We start from the raw sequence: 26,547 nt of genomic DNA, 5'->3' as shown, positions 1-26,547 counted from the left end.
CTCGCTGTATTGCAGTAGTTCGAGTAATGATGATTTTTGTGAGGTAAGTGATTTCTGAAAGGTATAGTTTAATGGTACTCAGGGCCATTCTTTTGCAGGGATCTTTGATAGTCAGATTGCGTTGCGCTAAAAACATTGTGTGTCAATTTAAGCACAGTCTTGTATAAATTGTTCTAAGGGGACGTTTCAAAGTGCACATCTATCTTAACTAAGAACAGCAGATACGGCTCAGATATATCGCTCGTAAAAGGCGAGTACGAAGGTTGATGGGGAGGGGACAGACAGAGAGAGGAGAATGAGGAGAGAGTGGGAGGCACGAGAGGGGTTGGATAGGAGGAGGACGAGATGTATAGGGAAGGAGGAGATTATGAGAGAGACAGGGAGAGGTAGAAGGAGTAGATGAATAGGGTCCGGTGGGCAGAAGAATTAAGGAGTAAGAGCAGGCTCTAAGAAATTCCTGGCTTTCACTTGAAGAATAAATTCTCCCTTCCCCACAGCTACCTGACTGATATACTACCTATTTCACTGTTGCAGTTTTTCGAATCCGTTAAAGATTATTCTTTATTTTCCTGTCTCCTTTAAATCTAAGCACACATACTTTCGCAAATATACAAAAAGTGTAAAACTTTTTTTCAGTGGTTTTATATCTTCCTGCTATCAGAGCTTCACGTTTGTGGGCGAAGAGGCAAAGAGCTGTTTAACTGTGCTGTCTACAGTGACTGCAAATGGTGAAATGAAATGATTCCTTTGCAAAAATGAATCATTCTAAGTTCAGTATGAGGGCTATTGGAGTAACAAAATGAAAGTTTTTTCCGCCATCTTTAATCACCATTTTGATTCAGTGCATGTAAATTAGGTTCTGCAATGACCTGTATGAACAGGCATCCAAATGCAGTACTCTAACTCTCATAACTGTAGATCCTAAAGTGAAAATAATCAAATCAGTGAGCGTTTTCCAATGCAAACCTGGAACTTTATCAAAACTTAATGACTGCCGAGTCGATTTGTGTTCTTGAGCTGCGATATTATGCTGAACGGATATTCTCTGTGCACATGCCCCACATCTCATGGACCCATACACTGACACCTTACTGTACGTGCCGAAAGTGGATACATTCCTGAAACTCTGTGTGCAGTGGATACATGTTGTGATAAAGGGACATGGGACATTGTCACCTTGGGAACGATAGGGCAGGAAATATGGAAATTAGATTTCCAGTCTTTTCCTTGTGGCTTCATCTGTGTATGTCTTCGATATACATATTACACACATTACCTCCTCCTCCCGCTCTTGATCCATCTTCTCTTCTCCTCACTCTGTGTATCTCCTTCTCCCTGTCTCTCTCCCTCATCATCTCCTCCCTCCCAAATATCTATTCATCTCTTTCTGCCCCCCTCTAGCTGACTGTCTCCTCGTCGCCACCTCCCTGCCTATCTCCTTCTCCCCATCTCTGCTCGCTTCCTCCTGTCCCCTCTCTCCCCCATCCTCTCATGCCCCCTCTGTCAGTTTCCTCCTGCCTTCCTCTCCCTACACGTTCTTCTCCCCTCCTGACCCTATTCATTTACTCGTTCTGCCTCTCTCTGTCTCTCGCCTATTCCACTCTCTCCCTATCCATCTCCTCCTCCCCTTATCCAACCCATCTATTGCCACCCACTCCCTCTCCCTCTCCTTATTCTCCTCCCCCCTAGCTTTTGGTTCATCACCTCCTGCCCCCTCTCTCCCTATCCATCCCCTCTCTATCCATCTCAAATTTCCCCCAGCCATGCTCAACTTCACATATGGCTTCTGCAAAACAGGTCGATAAAGCAGGTCAACACTACTGTCATAACATACCTGCCATGGTCGGCAAACCATATGTAAGAGGCTGAAAAAACGTGTGTGTGCCTGTATCTCCACTCCTACTGGAGCTAAGAAGTTATAAACACCATAGTATTGATACTTGTGAAGTTTCCTGTCTCTGTGCTAAATTTGGTTGAAACTGCTCAACGAATTTTGGAGGAGATCCTGGCCATATATCCACATGCGCCGTCTGCTATGTATATGTACTTATATATACACTGGTCTTTTAGATGCAGGCTTGCCTACATATGTATATGTCACATATAATGCACACGTATATCATACAGCACTGTGTTACTTCAGTTTAAAAAATCATAAGTTCAAAATGGCCAAGGCACATATCAAACCACATCATGTTATTTCACTTCAAAAACCAGAGTTCATATTTCATCATCCCTTGGACCATTTTCTCCTGTCACCTCTTTGTTCATCATCTCCTTGCCACCTATCTGTCCATTTCCTCTCACATTTCAGCCCATCTCTTTTTCTCTTTTGTCTTTCTGTCCATCTCCTCCACCCCCTCCCACTGTTCATCTCATCCTCCCCTATCTATGTCCTTCTCCCCCTCTCTGGCTGTCAGCCTTCTCCTCTCCCCTTTACAGTCTTTGGTCTCCTGTCCCTCTCTCTGTACCCACCCTCTCCAGCCCCCTCTTTCCATAGCCATCTCCTCCTTCACAATCTCTCACTCCATCTCCTAATCTGTCCCTCTCAATCTTCTCCCAGGCATGCCCATCTGTGCCTGTAGCTCTTGCAAAACAGGCCCCTAAAGCAGGCTGGTAACTCTACTACAGGCTGGTACTACTGCTACTACTACTACTACTACTACTACTACTACTACTACTACTACCACCACACAAATTTCATGCAGCACAACTTATATGCCAAGGGCCTGAAAACTCCTTTTTCCCTATTATGTGCAGGCTGCAAAACAAACCAAAAAAGCGCACCGATACTACTCCAACACAACACATCTGTTTTGGTGGGCAGTCTATTTGAAAAACAGTTTCCTGACCCCAATGTGTAGGCTGCACTGCAAAGCAGGTCGATAATGCAGGTCGATACTGTTCCCATACAACACATCTGTCGTGCAGGGGACTCTATAGGCAGTGTCTTAAAAAGCACACCACAAATATTAGAGCAAGAGCATTATAAACCACTCTCTGTTTGTCCTCTCATAGCAAGGAGTTAGTGTGTCAGATTCGTCACACTTTGGTCCAGGGAAGTGGGAGGACATTTTACACGTATATTCATATGATCTCTCTCTCTTCTCCTCCTCCTCCTCCTCCTCCTCCTTTTCCTCCTCCTCCACCTTCTCACCATGCTTCTATGTCTTTACATTCCCTCTTGCCCACATATCCTCCACACATATCCTATCCCAGACATAACACATGGGCACCTCCAGTTAAAAGAGGGTGACAGAAATAGATCTGTAAGAGAAGTAGCATCTGTGGTCTAGGGGTAACGACTTCGATTAGTAATCAAAATGTCCTGGCTCCCAGGTACGAAACCTGTCACCACTTAAATTTTGATTAATAATCAACATTGGTGGCTGAAGACTTTGGGCACAAAAAGTACCCTCCTTCTGCCACCAGCTTTGTCAAAGAGGGTGGAGTAGTGGACAGAGGTTCAGGGCACTCTCTTGTCCTTGGGGTGGGAAAATGCCCTTAAAGGCGGAACAATCAGCAATGATCAACGGCATGAAGAGCGAGAAGGCCATGGAAACCACTGCATTAAAAACAAATGATGTATACCCACAGGACATGTGGCCTCTAAGTCAAAATATGCCATGATGATCACTCCATTGGCGAAAGATTGCGGAATGGTCCCCCATTTTGATCTCTGGGAGGAGACGGCCAAGGGGGAGGTAACAACGAAACAGAGATTGAATAATGAACGAGGGATAACCTTCTATGAGTCAGGCCATGGAATGCCAGAAGCTTGAACGTGGTAGAGAAAATAGAAAATCTGAAAAGGGAAACGCAAAGGCTCAATCTAGATATAGTAGGGGTTAGTGAAGTGAAATGGAAAGAAGAAAAGGATTTCTGGTCAGATGAGTATAGGGTGATATCAACAGCAGCAGAAAATTGTATAAAGGGGGTAGGATTCGTTAGGAATAGGAAGGTAGGGCAGAGAGTGTGTTACTGTGAACAGTTCAGTGATACAGTTGTTCTCATTAGAATCAACAGAAAAACAAACACTGACAACGGTAGTTGTATACATGCAGACGTCACAAGCTGAAGATGGAGAGATAGAGAAAGAATATGAGAATACTGAGAATGCAATACACTACATGAAGAGAAATGAAAGTCTAATATTAATGGGGGACTGGAATGCAGTTGTAGCAGAAAGAGTACAAGAAAAGGTCAGGAGAATGTGGGCCTTAGGACAAGGAATGATAGAGGAGAAAGACTAATTGAGTTCTGTAATAAACTTCAGCTAGTAATAGCGAATACTCTGTTCAAGGATCACAAGAGGTGGAGGTATACTTGGAAAATGCTGGGTGATACAGGAAGATTGGAGCTAGAGGGCTCTTTCACAGAACCCAAAGAAATTGTGGTCATATGAAAATGCTGTTTTTGGCACACGAGTTAGAGTCCAGTCCCTAGCGAATGAGACAGGGACTGAAATTAAGGGGTAACAAAACAAAAGCTGAAATGCTGAACTCCGTGTTCAAATGTTGCTTTACAAAGGAAAACCCCAGAGAATTGTCCCAATTTAATCCTCATACCACTGAAAAGATGACTGAGACAAGTATTAGTGTCAACGGCATCGAGAAACAGCTGAAATCGATAAAACTGAACAAAACTCTAGGCCCTGATGGAATCCCTGTCAGATTCTCTACTAATTTGGACTGAGTGAGTCCCTCTTCTAACTGTAATAGAGCCCTCAAACAAAATACTGTGCCCAGTTCTTGGAAAAAGACATGAGTCACATCCATCTACAAGAAAAGTAGTAGAGTGATCCACATAACTACCGACCAATATCCTTGACATCAATTTGTTGTAGAATCTTAGAACATATTCTGATCTCAAACACGTGGAGGTATCTAGGACAGAATGACCTCAGTTTCTACCAGAATGTATTTCAAAACATCGATCATGTGAAGCCTACCTCGCACTTTTCTATCATGATATATTGAAAGCTTTGGATCAAATTTTTGACTCAGTACTGCACCTACATTTATTGTCAAAAGTACGATGATATGGGGTATCAAGTGAAATTTGTTATTGGATTGAAAACTTTTTGGTAGGAGGACATAGCATGCTATCTTGGAGGGTCATTGTCAGATGTAGAAATAACTTCGAGTATGCCCAGGGACCTTGCAGAGAATATAAATAGTAAAATCAAGCTTCTTGCAGATACTGCAGTTATATATAATAAACCACTACCTGAAAGAAGCTGCATAAATATTGTCAGAACAATTCAAGCAATCAATACATGATGGGACAGGAAGAAACCCTAATAATTGGTACAAATGGACATATCCTTTGCTATGCACCTTATGGTGGTTTGCAAAGTGCAGATGTAGAAACCTCTCTCTCTATCCATTCTTTCCTGCCCCCTCTCTCTTCACCCATCACCTCTTGCCTCCCTCTCTATTTATTCCTTCCTGCTGCCCTCTATCAATCTCCTCTTCTATCTCTCTCGACTTTCCCCAGGCTATAGCCATTTGCATGTGTAGTCCCATTAAAGAGGATGCTAAAGCTGGCTTCTAATCCTCCAAAACAATACACGTGTTGTGCTGGGCAGCCTACATGTCGGGAATGGAAAACTGTTTTGTGCCCCTGACATGTAGGCTGCCCAGCAAAGTGAGTCTATAATGCAGGTCAATACTATTCCTACACAACACACCTGTCAGGAAGGGCAGCCTATATGGCAGTGGCTTAAAACACATTGCATGTCTTTATCTCCAAGAAAATTAGAGCTACACTGTTGTGAACCACCTGTCTGAATTGTCTCAGGACAAGGAGTATGTGTGCCAACTTTGATCCACTTCAGTTGAGGGATATAGACAGATATGCTTATGCTCAGCTTTATATATATTAAGACAGATATACCAGCCTTTTCCCCATGGCTTCACTCACATACATATTTGACACATGTATTGAACACATCTTCTCTTCCTTCCCCTCTCAGCTGATCTTCTTCTCATGACATCTGCCCATCTCCTCCCCCCTTCCTTTGTTCATTTCCTCATTTCTTCCAATTTCCTTCTCATCCTACTCTTTGTCTCCTCCCTCTTCTCTCTCTGCCCATCTCTTCCTCCCCAACTCTCTGCCCATCTCCTTCTCTCACCCTCTCTTTCCCCACTGTCAGTCCATCTCATCCTTCTCGCTTCCCTTTCCATTTCATTCTTCTACCCTTCTCTCTTTATTCATCTCCTCCTATCCCCTTCTCCCAACACCTCTCCCTTTCTCACTTCATTCTCTTCATCCCCTTCTGCCCTCTCTCCCTATCCATCTACTCCTGTCCACCTCTTCCTGTCCATCTTCTCCTCCCCCTCTTTCTATCTATCTCTTCTGCCTGATCTGCCTGTTCTCCCTCTTCTCCTGCCCCTCCCTGTCCATCCCATCCTTCCCTCCCCCCTTTCAGTCCATCCTCTGCTGCTCCCCTCTCTCTGTTCACACCTTTCTGCTTCCTCTCTTGCTATCCATTCCTTCCTACCTATAGTGCTGGGTAGCTTGCACATCAGAGGCTTGAAAACTGTTTTGCCCCTGTTATGTAAAATGCCCTAAAAATCAGGTCGATAAAGCTAGCCAATAACACTACAAAGAAACACCCCCGCATGTAGTGTATCCTACACACAGATGAGGCACAGATGCTGGAAAACCGTTTTTACTCTTAACATGTAGCCTACCTTCAAAGTGGATTGAGAAAGCAGATGACACTACTCCAAAACAACACCAATCATGCAGGGATGCCTATGTGTTGGAACCTGGAAATCCGTTTTGTGCCTCTGACATTTAGGTTCCTCTGAAAGAATGTCGATAAAGGAGGCTGATGGTATTTCACACAACACACCTGTCCTTCAGGGTAGACTATATTCCAGGGTCTGAAAAGGCAGATGGATCTCGTATCTCCACCACTACTTGAGATATGAGCTTACAAATCCCACAGTGCTGGCACCCATGAAGTTTTTTATTTGTGTAGAAGATTTAGTTGAAATCGATCCTGGGGCATGATAGGAGACCACAGATACACATACCTTTTCTGCATCACAAATGTCAGTTACCATTTTCCTTGTGCTCATGAAGTTTTTTATTTGTGTAGAAGATTTAGTTGAAATCGATCCTGGGGCATGATAGGAGACCACAGATACACATACCTTTTCTGCATCACAAATGTCAGTTACCATTTTCCTTGTGCTCATCAGCATATATTAATTTTTCTTTTGGGGGTTTTGCACTTTTTAAAAGGTGTATGGTAAAACATAAAATGTTATCTCTGCTGCATTTCAAAACAGTTAAAGAACGTAAATGTACCGAAGGATTTTATAAGCAAATAATTTTAACTTTCGAAAGTGACGATAATGTCTTTTGAAAACCACTATGGAGCCGGCCGTTCGCGCGAGCGTTTCTAGGCGCTTCAGTCCGGAACCGCGCTGCTGCTACGGTCGCAGGTTCGAATCCTGCCTCGGGCATTAATGTGTGTGATGTCCTTAGGTTAGTTAGGTTTAAGTAGTTCTCAGTCTAGGGGACTGATGACTAAGTCCCTTAGTGCTTGGAGCCATTTCAACCATTTTTGCACTGTGGACTTGCGTTCTTGTACGCAACAAATAATTGCACACTGATTATACGTGTAAACGTCCTCATAAGGAGTGAGACTGAGTACAGTTACACCTGAATTGTGAGAAACAGTAGTGTAAAATAACGATAACTTTCGATCATGTGACTGAAATGCTGAAATATTTTACACTGTGATAAGGTCTCATATCCAGACTAAGTTTACTGAAACTGATATTTATGTTACTCTAACCTATGTGTATTATATATCTCAATCATATTTAGAGTTCAACGTAAAGAATATCATTCGATAGTCTTAGCAAATGGCAACTCATATCGACATATGACTATTTTCGTATTTTGATTATTTTGAAACAATGTCGTTACCTTTGAAGAAATTAACTTGTTCGTATTCAATATATTGTTCTGGGTTTTCTTTTGTGGTGGCACTGCTGGAAACTATTGTTATTTCTGTTCATTTCCAGACGATTATGGTGGACGACGTTGTTTGCACGAGGATATTTGAAGCCATACGAGGCATGGAGGTGGGGGCCTACGGTGCCACGCCGCACCACTTCCCTCACGTCGACAAGAAGTGAGCGCTGGCGCGGTTTCCTAGGGACTGTATGTGCCAGAAACAACTTGCGTCGCTCATTAGACTGATTGTCTTCCCATTTATGGAAAGTCTTCGCTGTCTGTCCGTCATGAACCAATAATTCATTGAAACTTTTCTCTAGTCATAATTTTAACTTCAATATCTTATGTAATTATAGTTTACTTGTTTTGCGTCCTGTTTTGTTTCACAAACAAGTACGATCTCTCTCATCAGTACTGTGTAGCATAATGCACAATGCGACTTTTGTAACGTTCAGTTGTGATTAAATGGCAAAATATATTGTTTTGCGTTTTGTACAAGTCTGTGTTCAGTTAGATACTGCTAATAAATAAGTCTGTTAATGCTCACTTAGAACGTGTTTGCTGAAGAAATTCAGAAAACATTTCTGTAGGTCTTCGGATTCATGTTCCTATTCTAACAACCTCACTTCAAAAACAATGTCCCAGTTGTTGTCCTGTAAGAGCTGGATTATCAGGTGGCCAAAAGAGTTAATCAAACTTACCCAAAAAGGACTCAAATTATAAAGATATCCTCGCAATTCCTAAAAGTCATTAATATTGGCAGTCCTGGGAGAAAGTTACTTTATGTTGTTTGATCCAAACAGTGCAACACAATTAAATGCACACTGTTTCATACTGGGAAATCTGTGTAGAAAAGAAAATAAAATAAAATACCAGTTTGACAACAGATTAATTATTATTTCAATCTAAAAAGGAATCTATATGCTTTGCAGGCCTACCAGTCTCACTATACCCAGATGATTTCACTAATATCCGCCCACTTCACTGTCTTTAATACTATATGTTTTATTTTTATGTGTACGTTTAACAAACAAATGATACTTCAACAAATGGAAACCACTATTTAGTAACAGACTATTGACATTATAATTGCAAAACATCAAATAAGAAAGCATCACTTATTGTATATGTAGTGATAACAATTCATTATTTAATTTGTAGTTTATTTGGGTGTATACAGAATGGGCAATTTAGTACAGAGGGGTGCCACATCTGGCAGCAACTATGGTCTTAACCTGGATGAGTGTCGAACTGAGAATGGATGACAGACACGGGTATGTCATTCCATACTGCCAGACTCCATCAGTCGTAATCGCTGTCCGGTAGTATATGCCAGTCTCTCAGTAATCCATGACCAGATGTCCTCAGTGGGTAGGAGATCTGTACATGCAGGTCAGGGTAACTGTGTAGCACATTTTATATCAAGATAAATAGTCTTCCTGTTCGGTTAGTAGTATCTTCATATTTGCACAATTTAGCTCTGTATACATACAAACATATAGAGTGATTCAGCTTCCCCTACCACTGTCCTTTTATGCAACCAGCAATATTATAACTGCCCTTCATAAACCACGCGCGAGATTTTCATATTGTCTCTCTCGCTACGCGCCAACTATTAATCCTACATAAATGAGCAAGACCTTTTTGCAGAAAATTTAATGTAGTTAAATTTTGCACTGAGATACGTTTCTCTTACAAACCGTAGTTTTGATTTGCTCAAGGGAAACATACAAAAGTGACCTTCAAACGCACCCCTATTCCCACTCAGCCCACACCGATCAGTGTATTTACTATGCTGTTCATGGCACTCGTTGCTATTTGTGACTGTACGAATTATTTCTCACATTCGAAATTTTTCACGTCATTACAACACCGGTTTACAGCAATAATAGGTTGAAAAATTGACGTTATTTAAATTTTACCTAACAATTTTGTGAATTTTAACAGCATAAAATGAACGATTACATCAATGTATTCGTCAGACCTTCCCTGCTATGAAACTACTGTGCTTGTAAGGGTTAAGTTAGGATTTAACTGTCAATGTAATTAGTTTTCACTTAAAGTTTATAAATGTAGTTATTCTTTTCTTTGCCCTCACAGGTAAGTTTGAATTACTAATGTTAACGAAATACTCGACTCTGTTAGTGGCGTAATAGGCCAATCAATAGAGTCCATAAGAGGTCGAATATAGGGAATAGCTCATATAGTCGGAAATTTTTGTACGGTGCTAGGTAGGGCTGAGCGTACGTGTGAGGGTGCATTTGAAGGTCACTTTTTTACATTTTTCTTCAATACCACGAAAGCCGTGGCCATCAACGGAAACATGCCCCAGTGCTATTATATTTCCTACCAAAAGGTTCTATCACTTTTTTCTTTAGCGATAATAATAGATAGTGTATAGCGAGTGTTAGAATATTAAAATCTCGCGCGTGGTTTGTGAATGCCAATTAGAACATTGCTGGCTGCAGAAAATTGCAGTGGCGGGAGAAACTGAATCACCATTTATATTTCTATGTCAAACTCCGTTTTGCATGAATATAAAAAACAATGGAGAAATATTAGAGTTTACTTTGACCCTTTCGTTTTTTTTTAAATGCCATCATAAACTAGCTTTTAATGTACAGAGGCATTTTACATATTTAAAATTCTGTTATCATTTATTAGGTGTGCCTTTTATCCCTTCCCCTTTTGCTGATACCGGTATTCTACTACCATCAACGTAAGTTCATCAAAGTAGTTGGACTTTAACTTAATTTTTGTAATAGAGTTTTGTTGATGATGCAGTTCCCGTCCTGTTTTACGGTTTTAAATAAATATAGATTTGTGTTTAAAGTTAAGCCTTTGTGGAAGCGCTCCTTTTTGGGAGATTTCTTATTTGTTACGTGTGTTTCATTTTTACTGGTTTTTAACTGAAAATAGTTAGTTAGGGCTAAACCACATAAAGTGAGCATCAAAACTACTTAAAAGTTACTCGTGTCAACAAGATATTTGCTGTAAAAAATGGGAATGGTGTTCTGTGCGATTTAGTGGGTACTGATTTCGAAAATGAAGTTTTGGTCCAACTGGGTAAGAGTTTTCATGACATGCTACCCGCAACTTTCGAAAAGATAGAAAATGCTGTAGATTAATTGCTTTTCTGCCGCTTAAGTTAAATGTTCTGCAGATTTAATTGTTGAAAAATAATCGAAATACTTACAAGGAAAAATCACACAAGAATCACACAAGAATCAGCCTCATGGATATGAAGTTGGTTTGGGAGCACTTCCGATGAGTCATTCTTGAACACACAGAATCACTTTGTACTTATTGCTTCTTCCATCCCAGCACTGAGACGTGTAACAGTCTCTGTAAGTGGGAGCTTATTGTTTCGAGTCCGTAAGAGTTGGTGCTCTAGGCTAATTTAGAAAAAGAAATGCCTTGAACGTTTGTAAACAGCACTAATTCTTTTGTTAACTCTGAAATCGCAAAAAGCGGAACTTCATCGTCTTGCAAAGAAGTGATACCAATTTTATTATGAGTACAAAGTTGGTGCTCAAGACAATAATCCCCACACCCAGACGAAATTCTGTTAATCATTTTCAATGCTACTTATAGACTGAAAGGATCACGTGCCATGTCATTTGTTGTTCCCGTTATTTGGAGGGAAGCAACGTATCACACAACATTCTGTTATTTTTGTCTGACAAAAATGGATGGAATCGCCTTGAAAACAAAGAAAACAGTGGAGTATCGTAACATTTCAAGGTTACTGTGGTTCAAACAAGCCACACTTTCCTCTCTCGAGATTTAAATTTGCCGAAGCAGTAGGCTGATTTTTTAGCTCTGCAGATGAAACGATGTAGTCTTCTTTTTCGAGATATGAAAGTCACGTTTATCGTTGCCATCATTTTGTTTCTTCTGGATAATTTCCAAAGAAGGTGACATGGTTTTTTGTAATGATACCGAATTCGTTGTGGAGACTCTTGGTCGTGATTACAGTGTAAATGAAAACGGACTTGTGCATAGATTCCAGGGAAATTACAATAATCTGAAAGCAGTACCTCTCCACAACAGAAACGAATTTCATTCCCTTCCGATTGATCGTGCATTTGATTTGAAGAAGACGTTTCAGAACTATAAACTGTTTCGCATACTTATCCTGTATGACAAAATACAAATACCATATGTGTAGAGATATCGAGGCAATTACAGTTCTTCACGATAAAAAGCATAACTAGGCCTGCATCAAAACTGAGGCCGGTACTTAAATTCTGAAATCAGATCTGGATTCAGGCGTCAATTATCTTACAGGTACAGTGTATATTGTTCTTCGTACTGACAGATTTATTTCTTTATTTATTTACTTAGTTACATTCGAGTTGAGCCACTATGGATTACGAGTTGACAGCCAACGTCATTTTCCATTTTTATCTCCTGTTAGTGTGCTAGTGTTGATGCCCTCTCACTGTCTCTTGTGTGCATCACTCCGAGCATTCTTTTGGTTTTCTCACAGAGGCCACCCTCGTCTTTCGAGTGCTTCTCCCATGTTAAAAACCCAGTAGTTTTTCACATTTTTTTAAAAAATTAGGTTCTATCCATGATTTTGTGCTCTGGAATATCGGTTATTTTAAGATCTTTGTCAGTCTTGGAACCATCGCAATCTTTTTGCGATTCGCCTCACGAAATTCCAAATTCTCTTTGTTTGAGGTTCACCGAACGTTCTGAAGATGTTCCCATAGAATAACAGGTTTTATTTTAATCGCTGATTCTACCGGTTGTATATTCCTGCAGAGTTCCTCATTTGATGTCAAACATAAATGCCCATTAATCCATCTTTTGGCTAAAACCTTCCTTAATACCCCTCGTTGTCTTCTGACTAACATATTTATTCCCCATCTATTCACAGAATCTCTGAGGCATATAATCCTTCCGTTTTGACAATCTTACTGGAGTGTCTTTACTTGGTTCCAGTGCTCAGCGATATCTTACTATAGAAACTTTTCGTCGGATGATATGCTTGGCCCCATTAGTAGATCCTGAGATTCATCGCTTCCTATTCTAGACCATTCTGTTGGATTGCCTCACTAGGTATCTAAATGTCTTCACACTGTTAATCTTCCCTTGATGTAAAATTATCCGTTCTGGCCCATCGCCGATGTTTGTTAATTACTTTCTCTTCTCAGAGCAGACCCGTATCCTACTTTCTCAGATATCTCTGTCAATCAATTACTGATGCAAATGGCCAGGTCATCCGCAAAGACCAAGAGGCCAAGCACCGAGGCTTACAGCCTGGGCTCTACTACTAAGGAAGAAGTAGACCTGCGATCGTCTTTCCAAACAATCTGCCTGGGTAGTCGCGCAAATTTAATTTCTTTATTTCCTTGGATTTTTTAAATTAAAAATCAGTTTAGTACAACACTACAATGATACTTTCAGTCGTGTTACACAGAGTTGGAAGCCTGACAGAGAGAAAGTCTGAACGGCTTTGTGATCTGGACGAGTGTCTCACTCTGCTGGCGGAGCAGGCGCGGTCAATGGTTCTCCTCGCTGGACTCCCACGAGAACAGGCGGGCCAATCGGCCATACGTGGGTGCCATGGATCACTAAGAGGTCAGCACGAAGGACGGTGGGTCACGCGTGATTGAAGAGTAGACGAGTGACAGCCAGACGTCCGCTACCTCTGCCCTTCTGTAGCCGGGGCTGGATGTTTTTTCAGTGTAAAGACCGGTCTACAAGGGGGCGAACGCTAGGAAAAGAAAATCAGCGACCGAGAACTCTGTCCGGTGTAGACGGTAGGCGAACGAGAGCGAACTGCATTCCATCGCGTTCGGTTCGCATTTACTAGTGCTCCGCTGTTTGCTGGTATTTTAGCGGACCATCAAAGGAAGTTCCCGTCCTCTTCGCCTCGACGCTAGTGAAGAGAATTAGTGTCAGTGCTAGAAGAATACAGATACCATATGTACATCAGGGATCCATGAGAGCCACAGCACAGATGCGGAAAGAAATGAAATATTTGGGTAGAAAATTGCTCAACCACTCTAAATGAGCAAATGAGAAAGACGATAAACTCAGTAGAGGCTTGCATCAGACGAGAATGTAGTGAAGAAGCTCAAGCTTTGTATTGCTTCTTATTAAAAAAGTAAAACACAACAAATTTCGTAGAAAGTAATCAAGTACGAATATGTATCCATTAAGCCAATTAAAATTCAAAATATACGAAAAACGTGATCTTTCTAGTTGCTTACGTTTATGGTAGTTGCAGTTACATAGCTGATGTACCACTGGTACGTTGGAAAAAAATGGTTCAAATGGCTCTGACCACTATGGGACTTAACATCTGAGGCCATAAGCCCCCTAGAACGTAGAACTACTTAAACCTAACTAACCTAAGGACATCACACACATCCATGCCCGAGGCAGGATTCGAACCTGCGACCGTAGCGGTCTTGCGGTTCCAGACTGTAGCGCGTAGAACCGCTCGGGCACCCCGGCCGGTGGTACGTTAGAGATTTTTGACGATAAGTGAAAATATTTTACCCGGGAGCACGATATCTGCCCTGTAACTCACTGTACAGCAGGTTTTTATCTGGTAGTCTACATGACAGGTCGTATGTACAGTCATCAAAACAAAACTGTTCGCACAGTCCAGATTACGATGGCAAAAATGTAATTTTGTCCACGCGAAACTCTTCACGGAAGTAGAACAGACAACGGGAAAACTGATATAGCACAAAAATCATTAAGATGAAATTAAGTAAGAGAGAATAAATGAGCTCATAAATTTTGTCTTGAAGAAAAGTATGCTGAGAAAAATAATTTCAACTACTCGACTAATGGGTCTGAATAATTTATATTCTGTGAGATATTATTTAACAAAATTCGCTTGTACGAGGTTAACGATCCAGAATAGATTAAAGGTTATGGTAGTATGTGACCTTTTTCATGAAACTGTCCGATAGTATGTGCAAAACCCGTAAGAGATAGTCAAGTTACATTGAAATAAGTTAATCACCACTGGTAAATAAACTATGAACTGGTTGCCAATAGATAACTACGCTTGGAATTGCGTACATAGCTAAATGAAAGGCCACTGGGAAAGGAAGCTAAACACACCAAAGAACAAGCACCACGGCCAGTTCATAAAACTCCCTGTGAGTGTGGCGTTTGCAGAAACGCCCTTTCACGTACCACTCCACAACACGTCACTTTCAAACAAATGCTGAGCTGGAGAAAGCTGTACGACTAGTCCTTGCATCACAGGGCTCCGAGTTTTTCCAGAGTGCTTTCTTCAAACTGACTGCACGCTAGAACAAATGTCTCAATGTCGGTGGCGACTATGTGCAAAGTGTATAGTTCATGATGCTATGTGTATTTGTTTTGGCAGTGGAGTTCCCGTGTGAAAAACAGTGACGAAACTTACTTTCAGAACGTCCCTCGTACAACCAAGTGCTACATCTATCCAGCATGAGTGTCTCTGGCTTATCCCTTTTTTTTCGCCGTTCCTAATTCGTTTCTATGGACCACATATGCCTCTACACCTATTCTGGTAGTCGTATTTCAGTTTTTCCTGTTTTAGCATTCTCTGTTAAACAAGACTCAAAACTGTAAAGAATTTCTCACATACGTTTTCTGATATTCTGAATAATGCCCAGACCCTCTTCTGGAGATCTTCACCTTTTTATTAACACAAATGCACTTTGTCAACTACGTTCCCAGTATTTTTTCTCTTAATACCTAGTTTGCTGTTTCTAACCACTTAGAAATGAGTATACATGGCTACAAAAACAAACTATTTCCGCTCTCTTTCTGACATATTATATTGTGTTTCACTACTGATATTATCAGAAAGCGAGAAATTTTAATTAAATCATTTCATTCCAGTGTATTGTATTTTATTTTGAATATACGCATATGCCTATAAGCTGATGAGAATTGTATTAATGAAGGGCTGATACATAAATTTAGAGATGTGTGAAGCATTTTGAGTAATAAGTGGAAGATGGAGTCCTGAGATAATGAAGACAATGCTTGAAATACGTAACACAGTTTGAATAAGTTACTAATCTGATGCACAACAGTAAAAATAAAGATGTTGTAAAGTGATGCTTAATTTTCCATACATAACGCAAAACATGAAAAAAATTGATATGTTCTTCTCATTCTTGGAAATTTTCCGGACTGTTACTCAATGTAATATATTAATTTACTCAGTTATTACAATGTCACGCCTCAGCGTCAGTTTAATTAAAACGATTGGTTGACACCCATCAGTATGTGTTTTCCTCGAAGACATTTTATTTAAATGAATCAAGAAATTTAAGGTTGCTGATGTCAGAGATGGCACGAGAGATATAAATTGGCTTCCTTTCCATTTACGTCTTCAGTACTTCACAGCGTTACTGAATGTTAGCACTTGCATAGGACTTCAGAACTTAAAACGCTGGTTTTAATATAAATTATACGACATACTATTATATGTTTCAACACACAGTATTTTAAAATAAACGTATTACCATTGCCTTAAACGAATGTTTTTAAATTCTTTAAGTTATTTAAATGTTTTTAAATTCTTTAAGTTATTTCGCAGCGAAGGCATGGTGAACGAAGAATGAAGTACTGTCCCAAGTCTTCAATTGGCAGGTGCCTCAAATATCATCTTGGTCCTGATACCCATCGTTCGGTAGTAGCTTTCTGTGCTGCAGAGTCTGTATCCGTCACTTTATTACCTTGTAGCGCCTTCTGCAAACAATGTTATCCAGTTCTCCAACCTGAAAAAAAGCAACGTGAAAATATTAAATTTCAAATTATGATCCAAAAGACTGTAGCTACTTTTTGTCACCACAAGAAATCCGACATTGATATGTCAACAAGGAAACATAACTTATTTCATTACAGACTATCAAACAGGTATTTATAATTTTAGATAACATTATTGGGATTTAATACCGATATTTCAGTTATGTATAATTAATGAAAAATGGTCTTGGTCGCACAGCCATTTATTAAAAATATTACCGGTTTCGACCTCTTGAATAATGCACCGTCCGGCTGACGATGGAACAGCTGTGATGATCCCAGCCGCATAACTTGATAGTCCGTTGTCTGAAGATGGCCAAACACTAGAGGTCGAAACCGGACATATTTTTTTACTAACTAAACGGGAATTTGAGTTGACAGATACTAGTTGCGATCCCTTGATTTTGTAGTCAAAGGATGCTATCTTTGTTTGTTTCGTTAAGTGCACGATTTTACATTCCTTAATATCAAAAGCAAACTGCCATTCCTTGAACCACTTTGAAATCTTAGCAAGATACACTAATGTGACAAAAGTCATGGGGTACCTCCCAATGTAGTGTCGGACCTCCATTTGCCCGTCGTAGTGCGGCAACTCGACTTGGTTTTGCCAATTCGTTGGAAGTCCTCTGGAGAAATAATGAGCCATGCTGCCTATACAGCCGTCCATAACAGAAAGTGTTGCCGGAAGGAGTTTTGTGACCACTCGGTTATCTCCTACACATGTTAGAATTGTCCAGAATGTTTTCCAAATCAACAGCGAACAATTGTGGCCCGATGACATGGTGCATTATCATCCATAAGCATTCCCTCGTTGTTTGGCAACATGAAGTCCATGAATGACTGAAAGTGGTCTCCAGGTAACCGAATATAACGATTTCCATTCAGTGATTGGTACAATTGGACTGGAGGTCTCAGTCCGTTCCACTTAAACACAGCCACCATCAGCTTGCCTTGTTGACAACCTAGGTCCGTGGCTCCCTGGGATCTGGGTCACACGTGAACCTTAGCATCGGCTCTTACCAACTTGGGGCCGACCGATTTGGTCGCGAACCCTGGGGAGGCGCTGCAGGGGATGTCGCACTGCTAACTAACTGGTGTCAGTCGTCTGCTGACGTAGCCCATAACACGTAATTGTCCCACACTAATTTCTGTGGTTACTTTAAGCAGTGTTTCTTGTCTGATATCTCTGACAACTTTACGCAAACGCCGAAGCTCTCGGTCGTTAAGTGAAGGTCGTCGGCCACTGCTTTGTACATGGTGACAGGCAAGGCATGAAATTTGATATTCTCGGCACATTCTTGACAGTGTGGATCTCGGAATATAGAATTCCCTAACGATTTCCGAAATGGAATGTCCCATGTGTATGGCTCAAAATGGTTCAAATTACTCTAAGCATCTGAGGTCATCAGTCCCGTAGACAGAACTACTGAAACCTGCTATCGACAGGGAATCTCAAGTTGATTCCGTATTTCTAGATTTCCGGAAAGCTTTTGACACCGTTCCTCACAAGCGACTTCTAATCAAACTGCGGGCCTATGGGGTATCGTCTCAGTTGTGCGACTGGATTCGTGATTTCCTGTCAGGAAGGTCGCAGTTCGTAGTAATAGACAGCAAATCATCGAGTAAAACTGATCAGCTGTTCCCCAGGGAAGCGTCCTGGGACCTCTGCTGTTCCTGATCTATATAAATGACCCGGGTGACAATCTGAGCAGTTCTCTTAGGTTGTTCGCAGATGATGCTGTAATTTACCGTCTAGTAAGGTCATCCGAAGAACAGTATCAGTTGCAAAGCGATTTACAAAAGATTGTTGTATGGTATGGCAGATCGCAGTTGACGCTAAATAACGAAAAGTGTGAGATGATCCACATGAGTGCCAAAAGAAACCCGTTGGAATTCGATTACTCGATAAATAGTACAATTCTCAAGGCAGTCAATTCAACTAAGTACCTGGGTGTTAAAATTACGAACAACTTCAGTTGGAAAGACCACATAGATAATATTTTGGGGAAGGCGAGCCAAAGGTTGCGTTTCATTGGCAGGACACTTAGAAGATGCAACAAGTCCACTTAAGAGACAGCTTACACTACACTCGTTCGTCCTATGTTAGAATATTGCTGCGCGGTGTGAGATCCTTACCAGGTGGGATTGACGGAGGACATCGAAAGGGTGCAAAAAAGGGCAGCTCGTTTTGTATTATCACGTAATAGGGGAGAGAGTGTAGCAGATATGACACGCGAGTTGGGATGGAAGTAATTAAAGCAAAGACGTTTTTCGTCGCGGCGAGATCTATTTACGAAATTTCAGTCACCAACTTTCTCTTCCGAATGCGAAAATATTTTGTTGAGCCCAACCTACATACGTAGGAATGATCATCAAAATAAAATAAGAGAAATCAGAGCTCGAATAGAAAGGTTTAGGTGTTCGTTTTTCCCGCGCGCTGTTCGGGAGTGGAATGGTAGAGAGATAGTATGATTGTGGTTCGATGAACCCTCTGCCAAGCACTTAAATGTGAATTGCAGAGTAATCATGTAGATGTAGATGTAGATGTAGATGCAGAACTAACCTAAGGACATCACACACTTCCATGCCCGAGGCAGGATTCGAACCTGCGACCGTAGCATCAGCGCGGTTCCGGACTGAAGCGCCTAGAACCCTCGGCCACAGCGGCCGGCTTCTCTGGCTCAAACTACCATTCCGCATTCAGTTAATTTCCGCACAGCGGTGATAATCACATCGCAAACTTCTTCACATGAATCACCCGAGTAAAAATGCTCGCTCCACCAATGCTCTGCACTTTTATAACTTGCGTACGGGGTACTATCGCCGTCTGTACATGTGCATATCGCTATCCGAAGACTTTTGTCGCCACAGTGTATGACCTAACACATACGGAGCGTCTTTTAGATATTACTTGATTACAGATAACTTCATCATCTCCTTAAATCTGAGGTTATTATTTAAAGTTTCTGTCAGATAATTAGTATACAACATTAACAGCAAGATGCCAAAACACTTCCCTGGGGCAAGGCTAAACTTCCTTCTGCATCTGTGAATGACTCCTCATCCAAGATATCATGTTGCAACTTCGATTTCAAGATATTCGCAAGTTAGTCACGAATTTTGTTTCACACACCTTATGGATGCACTTTAGTTAACACACGTTGGTGTGCCACTGAGTCAAATACTCCACTGACGACTGCAGACTTATGGACATATGTATATATGTATATTCCGCCAGCAGTCACATTTGTGGCGAACCCACGACCTGGCAACCAAGTTCCCTTAATAGCACTACCCCAATTTGTATTTTCCGTTTGTGCTGTATTGTATTTATTCTCGCTACGTATCGGAGGTATATTATCAAGCTCACTATGGATTATACATAAAGATTCTGTCTAAGAAAAATTGTTGATTCTGTTTCCCAACTTAAGTCGTTTCTTCTTCCATTTCTTTTTATATCCACGTTTTTGAGCAAGTTTTTGACAAGATAGAGTCTCCAAATGTTAGTATTGGTATTCTCAGACGCCTAAGAGCTGTATAGTAGTGGAATGTGGTTATGTTAATGGGAAGTAGACTAGCAGATATAGGGTGCCCAGGAGGAATGATCAGTATTGAGGAACATGATAAGAACAATCATTAGAAGCAAAAAAGTGCAGCAAACATGAGCTGCAAAATGCATACCTATGAGCACTTCTTCAACTTCGATTCAGTGAAAAAAGTCTCTTCCATTGCAGGCTTTTTGATTTCCACATTTCGGAAGGAGTTAGTGTCAACCAAAACAAGAAAAACTTGTCTAGTAAACATGAGCTCTAAGATGCGTACCCTAACATCTATGTACATTTGTTCTATAGAAGATGTGTATTTGACAGGATCGAAGATGAACAAGCGCTCATACTCTTAAAGTATGCGTTTTAGAGCCCATGTTTATTGCCGGAATACTGACTATTCCTCCTGGGACTAAGCTGCCCAGTGGCGATTACGTAAGCTGTCCAACAGAGATCATGTTTATTTATTTATTTTTTGCCAAAATAGTATCGGATCCATGCACACCCATTATCTGCGGCATCTGCATTACGGAGGATAAAATAGGATTCAAAATATGTTTATCTCCAGAGTATAGTATTTCGAACGTATTAACGTGTCCGCTATTTTTCATATAATTTACTTGTCTTATATACCGTCTTCTGAGCACCTGACAAAGATGTCTGCCAATAAGACATATAATTATCTAATTATATGCCAGTTTTAATCAGCATACCAATATCTTACATTATGTACTTATTATCGACGATGTCCTTAGCATTCAATGATATTGCTTAAGTTGTTTATTTCATAGCTGATATAATGAACAAAAGTTTTTTAGAAACGGAATGTATTTCAGTACTACAGATCTATGAGAATACTGGTGATATTTTCAGTGATTTTTTCTTTTCAGGTAGGTCAGTTCGTTCAAAAGATGTCTCGTCGAATACTTGAAAATGTCGGCTTCTTCCAAACTATTTATCATGCTTCCTTTTTCGGCGTTGTGCATCATTGACAGGCGTTGTGTTATGTGATTTAGAAATTCTTTCCTCTGTATCCTATGTACTTTTTCTCACAGCTACGACATTAAACTTATAAAAACCTGAGCAGGTAAATTTACAGGACTGTTCTAGGGAATAAAAATTTCGTCATCGTACTGTATTATGTGTTCTGAAGATAATTCTGAGATTAGTTTTTTTGAAACGCAAGTTTAAATTTGTCCGGAAATTTTCGCTAGAATAATGAACTCATCTTTTTACCTATCATGTGGTGTATATAATTTTTTTTTCGTTGGTGTATACCTGTGTTGTTCAGGACAGATGTTTCAGACGCACAGAATATTGTCCAAAAGATTACCTATCTATTTTAAGTCAATTTATTTTTATTGTTTCAAGTAGTAACTTTCTATACATTATCTCACCCAAGCCGCCCTTCAGTCAGCCCAAAGCATTTATGCTAGGAGTGCTATAAGCCAGTATCGAACAGGGGCTCGTGATTAAGGCTCCATGAATGAAGATACACTTGCATGAATATTACACTGCGATATATTGCTAGCTGCGTCACTCTTACTGGAAAAGTCCAAGGATCTAAAAAATGGCTCTGAGCACTAAGGGACTTAACATCTGTGGTCATCAGTCCCCTAGAACTTAGAACTACTTAAACCTAACTAACCTAAGGACATCCAAGGATCTCCTTCGAACGGAAATAGGTAAGATTCATAAGCCAATACGCCTAGTGAGTGTAACCTAAGACTCAGATACTAGCAGGCGAGTTGCGACGCGTTTCCTGTGAATCAGCCGCCAACTAAAGGCGTCTCCGCGGCGGTAAGCAAGAAGTCGCTCGCGACGGTATTATCTGCCGCGCCGCGATAACATTTGGCTTCTGTGGCCATGGAGCTGCCACGGAGTCATCGCTCGCAGCCAACACGCGCTCCAAAGCCGGCACCTCTTCGATCAACTGCGCCGACGGAGCGTTTCAGTTAAACGTGCTGTCGACGACGATATCTTAGAGTCGAAACACTACCTAAGTTGGTAAGTGATGTATTAAAAAAAAATTAAAAGAAAAAAAACACTCGGGCAGTCCATATAAGTAATACAGGGTGATTCAAAAAGAATACCACAACTTTAGGAATTTAAAACTCTAGAACGACAAAAGGCAGAGCTAAGCACTATCTGTCGGCGAATTAAAGGAGCTATAAAGTTTCATTTAGTTGTACATTTGTTCGCTTGAGGCGCTGTTGACTAGGCGTCAGCGTCAGTTGATGCTAAGATGGCAACCCGTGACAGAGCACTTCATCACTGGCCTCCAAGAAGCCCTGATTTTTACCCCCTGCGATTTTTTCTTATGGGGGTATGTTAAGGATATGGTGTTTCGGCCACCTCTCCCAGCCACCATTGGTGATTTGAAACGAGAAATAACAGCAGCTATCCAAACTGTTATGCCTGATATGCTACAGAGAGTGTGGAACGAGTTGGAGTATCGGGTTGATATTGCTCGAGTGTCTGGAGGGGGCCATATTGAACATCTCTGAACTTGTTTTTGAGTGAAAAAAAAACCTTTTTAAATACTCTTTGTAATGATGTACAACAGAAGGTTATATTATGTTTCTTTCATTAAATACACATTTTTAAAGTTGTGGTATTCTTTTTGAATCACCCTGTATTATGAAACTACGGAAAATTTCAGGCGCAATGACCGGAGTGGAATTTAGCCCCCCCCCCCCCCCCCCCCCCGCCATCACGACTGTAGTATTTACACTTTTGTGTCACGTCCATAATGACTTTCGGTTCTTATGAAGCCTTGTTTGTCATCGTGCAAGTGCCTGTCGCTGTAAGCTCAACCACTGGCTCCACCATGGACTCAAACTATCGATTCCAATCATAAACTCTAATCATTGGCTCGCATTACTGACTCGACTACCATGGACTCAAATTATTAGCTTCCATCAAACTATGAATGAAACGAGACATGGAGAAGCAATAAAGCAATAACAGACTGAAACGAGGAAAGAAATACAATAGAAGTCGAATGGGTGGCTTAGAGAGATGAAACAATGACAGCAGCAGACGACTAAATAGGGAAAAAGACAAGACGCAGTGTCAATCTTTGGATAATATACGAGATATTCAATTTGACTGACGAAGGGGAAAAATATGAAAATGCAGCAAGTGAAGCAGTTAAAGGGGAACAGGGACGCCTAAAACTGAAATTGACAGAAAGTGCAAAACGGTTAAGCAGAGGCGGCTGGAGGAAAAATTCAGGGCTGCAAAGCCAGATATGACAAGAGGAGCAGTGGGTTCCGCTTATAGGAAAATGGAAGAGACCTTCGGAAAACAAGAGAAGCATCTGCATGGACCTCAAGGGTTCAAATGACAAGCAATAAAGGAAAAGTAGAAAGGTGGAAAAATATGTACAAAGGTAAAGAACTTGAACTCTATGTTGTATATACAAAATAAACAGCAAGTAAAGTAGATGAAATGGGAGGTATGATGATGCAAGAATAATCTGATAAAGAACTGAAAGACCTGAGTGGAACAAGGTCTCTGGAACAGACGACAGTCCCTCAGCATTATTGAGACCCTTTTCCAACTGTTATGAAAAAGCTGAAATACTCTCAGACTTCAAGAACAGTGTAATAGTTCATTTTGCAAAGAAGGTGTGTTCTACCTATGTGAATATTATCGAACAGTCATTTTCATAAATCATGGTTGCAAAATACTGACGCAAATTATTTACAGAATAATAGAAAAACTGGTAGAAGCTGACCTCGGAGAAAATAAGTTAAGAAAAATATCCGCTACCAGTCAGAATAAAAGGTTATTTATTTTTCACACGACCGGTTTCAGGCTTGCGCCCATTCTCATGTTTTTATACAGTCATGTACATGTTTATACTGCTTTAGATCACTGTACAAATACAAAAAAATTGTTTGCTGGTGACTAAACAGATACAGGTGGGACAACTGTAAGTAGCAAGAAGCATTTGACGAAAATATATCTGTACTTACATAAAGATGAAGCACCATTATTATAGTTACGCTGTACTGACAGTTTTGCTACTTAGTTACACACGTATTATGTGCAACCGACGTCGACCAGTAGAGTGGTATCATGCGGGCATAAAGGCCCTCCCAGTAAGGTGGCGTAAGGCCGTCGCATTGAACTGTGAGTTTATGTTGAAAGATAGGATTTTGCAGGCAAAAGAATGGGGAATAATATGATGTATCGGAATCCTGAATAAAACCAACCTGCATTCATAAAAAAAAATGCGTTGGGTTACTTATTGAACGTCCCTCGTAAAACTGTGCTTCGGACCGAAACTCGATTCTGGTCCCTACCGCAAGCAATGCCCGTGTCGGCTGTCGCATCAAGAGACTCTTCACGGATCGAGTGGAAGATTCACTTCTGACCGTACCTCTCTTCTAAATTCCGAATTTCACAGAACCTGTCATGCATACTTTGGTGTACAAAAACTTCAATCATGTACTACAAAACCTGTCTGGGAGTAATAAAAGAGGAAGACCAAAGAGAGAAAAAGTCGTGTTAAGATGAGTGTAACGCAGACCTGAAACTTACGATCCATGTTTTTCAACTTGAACGTCGAACAAACATATAGGTGAAATGAAAGAAAATTACGGAACATAATAGTAAGTGCCAGGGGAACGGGCAGCTGTGCTACGGTTCCCAGATGACACAGCTCTTCCGGCTGTATGTAATAAGGGAGACTTACAGCACACGTACGTGGCACGTAAAATACACTCCTGGAAATTGAAATAAGAACACCGTGAATTCATTGTCCCAGGAAGGGGAAACTTTATTGACACATTCCTGGGGTCAGATACATCACATGATCACACTGACAGAACCACAGGCACATAGACACAGGCAACAGAGCACGCACAATGTCGGCACTAGTACAGTGTATATCCACCTTTCGCAGCAATGCAGGCTGCTATTCTCCCATGGAGACGATCGTAGAGATGCTGGATGGAGTCCTGTGGAACGGCTTGCCATGCCATTTCCACCTGGCGCCTCAGTTGGACCAGCGTTCGTGCTGGACGTGCAGACCGCGTGAGACGACGCTTCATCCAGTCCCAAACATGCTCAATGGGGGACAGATCCGGAGATCTTGCTGGCCAGGGTAGTTGACTTACACCTTCTAGAGCACGTTGGGTGGCACGGGATACATGCGGACGTGCATTGTCCTGTTGGAACAGCAAGTTCCCTTGCCGGTCTAGGAATGGTAGAACGATGGGTTCGATGTCGGTTTGGATGTACCGTGCACTGTTCAGTGTCCCCTCGACGATCACCAGTGGTGTACGGCCAGTGTAGGAGATCGCTCCCCACACCATGATGCCGGGTGTTGGCCCTGTGTGCCTCGGTCGTATGCAGTCCTGATTGTGGCGCTCACCTGCACGGCGCCAAACATGCATACGACCATCATTGGCACCAAGGCAGAAGCGACTCTCATCGCTGAAGACGACACGTCTCCATTCGTCCCTCCATTCACGCCTGTCGCGACACCACTGGAGGCGGGCTGCACGATGTTGGGGCGTGAGCGGAAGACGGCCTAACGGTGTGCGGGACCGTAGCCCAGCTTCATGGAGACGGTTGCGAATGGTCCTCGCCGATACCCCAGGAGCAACAGTGTCCCTAATTTGCTGGGAAGTGGCGGTGCGGTCCCCTACGGCACTGCGTAGGATCCTACGGTCTTGGCGTGCATCCGTGCGTCGCTGCGGTCCGGTCCCAGGTCGACGGGCACGTGCACCTTCCGCCGACCACTGGCGACAACATCGATGTACTGTGGAGACCTCACGCCCCACGTGTTGAGCAATTCGGCGGCACGTTCACCCGGCCTCCCGCATGCCCACTATACGCCCTCGCTCAAAGTCCGTCAACTGCACATACGGTTCACGTCCACGCTGTCGCGGCATGCTACCAGTGTTAAAGACTGCGTTGGAGCTCCGTATGCCACGGCAAACTGGCTGACACTGACAGCGGCGGTGCACAAATGCTGCGCAGCTAGCGCCATTCGACGACCAACACCGCGGTTCCTGGTGTGTCCGCTGTGCCGTGCGTGTGATCATTGCTTGTACAGCCCTCTCGCAGTGTCCGGAGCAAGTATGGTGGGTCTGACACACCGGTGTCAATGTGTTCTTTTTCTTGGAGTGTAGTTCAAGTTGAAGGTGATGAAGCAAAGACACTGGCGGAGTTAGACAGGAAGAGCGGAGGAAACTTCCTTCAGTAAAACAATTCTACTGATATCAGATAC

At 41.7% G+C, this 26,547-nt stretch overlaps 1 protein-coding gene across 1 annotated transcript in view; it reads right to left on the bottom strand.

The window, feature by feature from the left end:
* Positions 1 to 16,315: 16,315 nt before the first annotated feature.
* LOC126100461 (fatty acid-binding protein, muscle-like) overlaps positions 16,316 to 26,547 on the bottom strand; it is a 94,293-nt gene continuing 84,061 nt past the window's right edge. The window contains exon 3 of the mRNA XM_049911068.1: positions 16,316 to 16,727. Within this exon, the coding sequence (XP_049767025.1) occupies positions 16,674 to 16,727 (54 nt within the window). The 3' untranslated portion in view covers positions 16,316 to 16,673. The remainder of the gene's footprint in view (positions 16,728 to 26,547) is intronic.

The sequence above is a fragment of the Schistocerca cancellata genome, chromosome 9, assembly GCF_023864275.1.
Source record: "Schistocerca cancellata isolate TAMUIC-IGC-003103 chromosome 9, iqSchCanc2.1, whole genome shotgun sequence".
In the NCBI taxonomy this organism is placed as follows: domain Eukaryota; kingdom Metazoa; phylum Arthropoda; class Insecta; order Orthoptera; family Acrididae; genus Schistocerca; species Schistocerca cancellata.
This window is presented reverse-complemented; position numbering and strand designations above follow the sequence as displayed.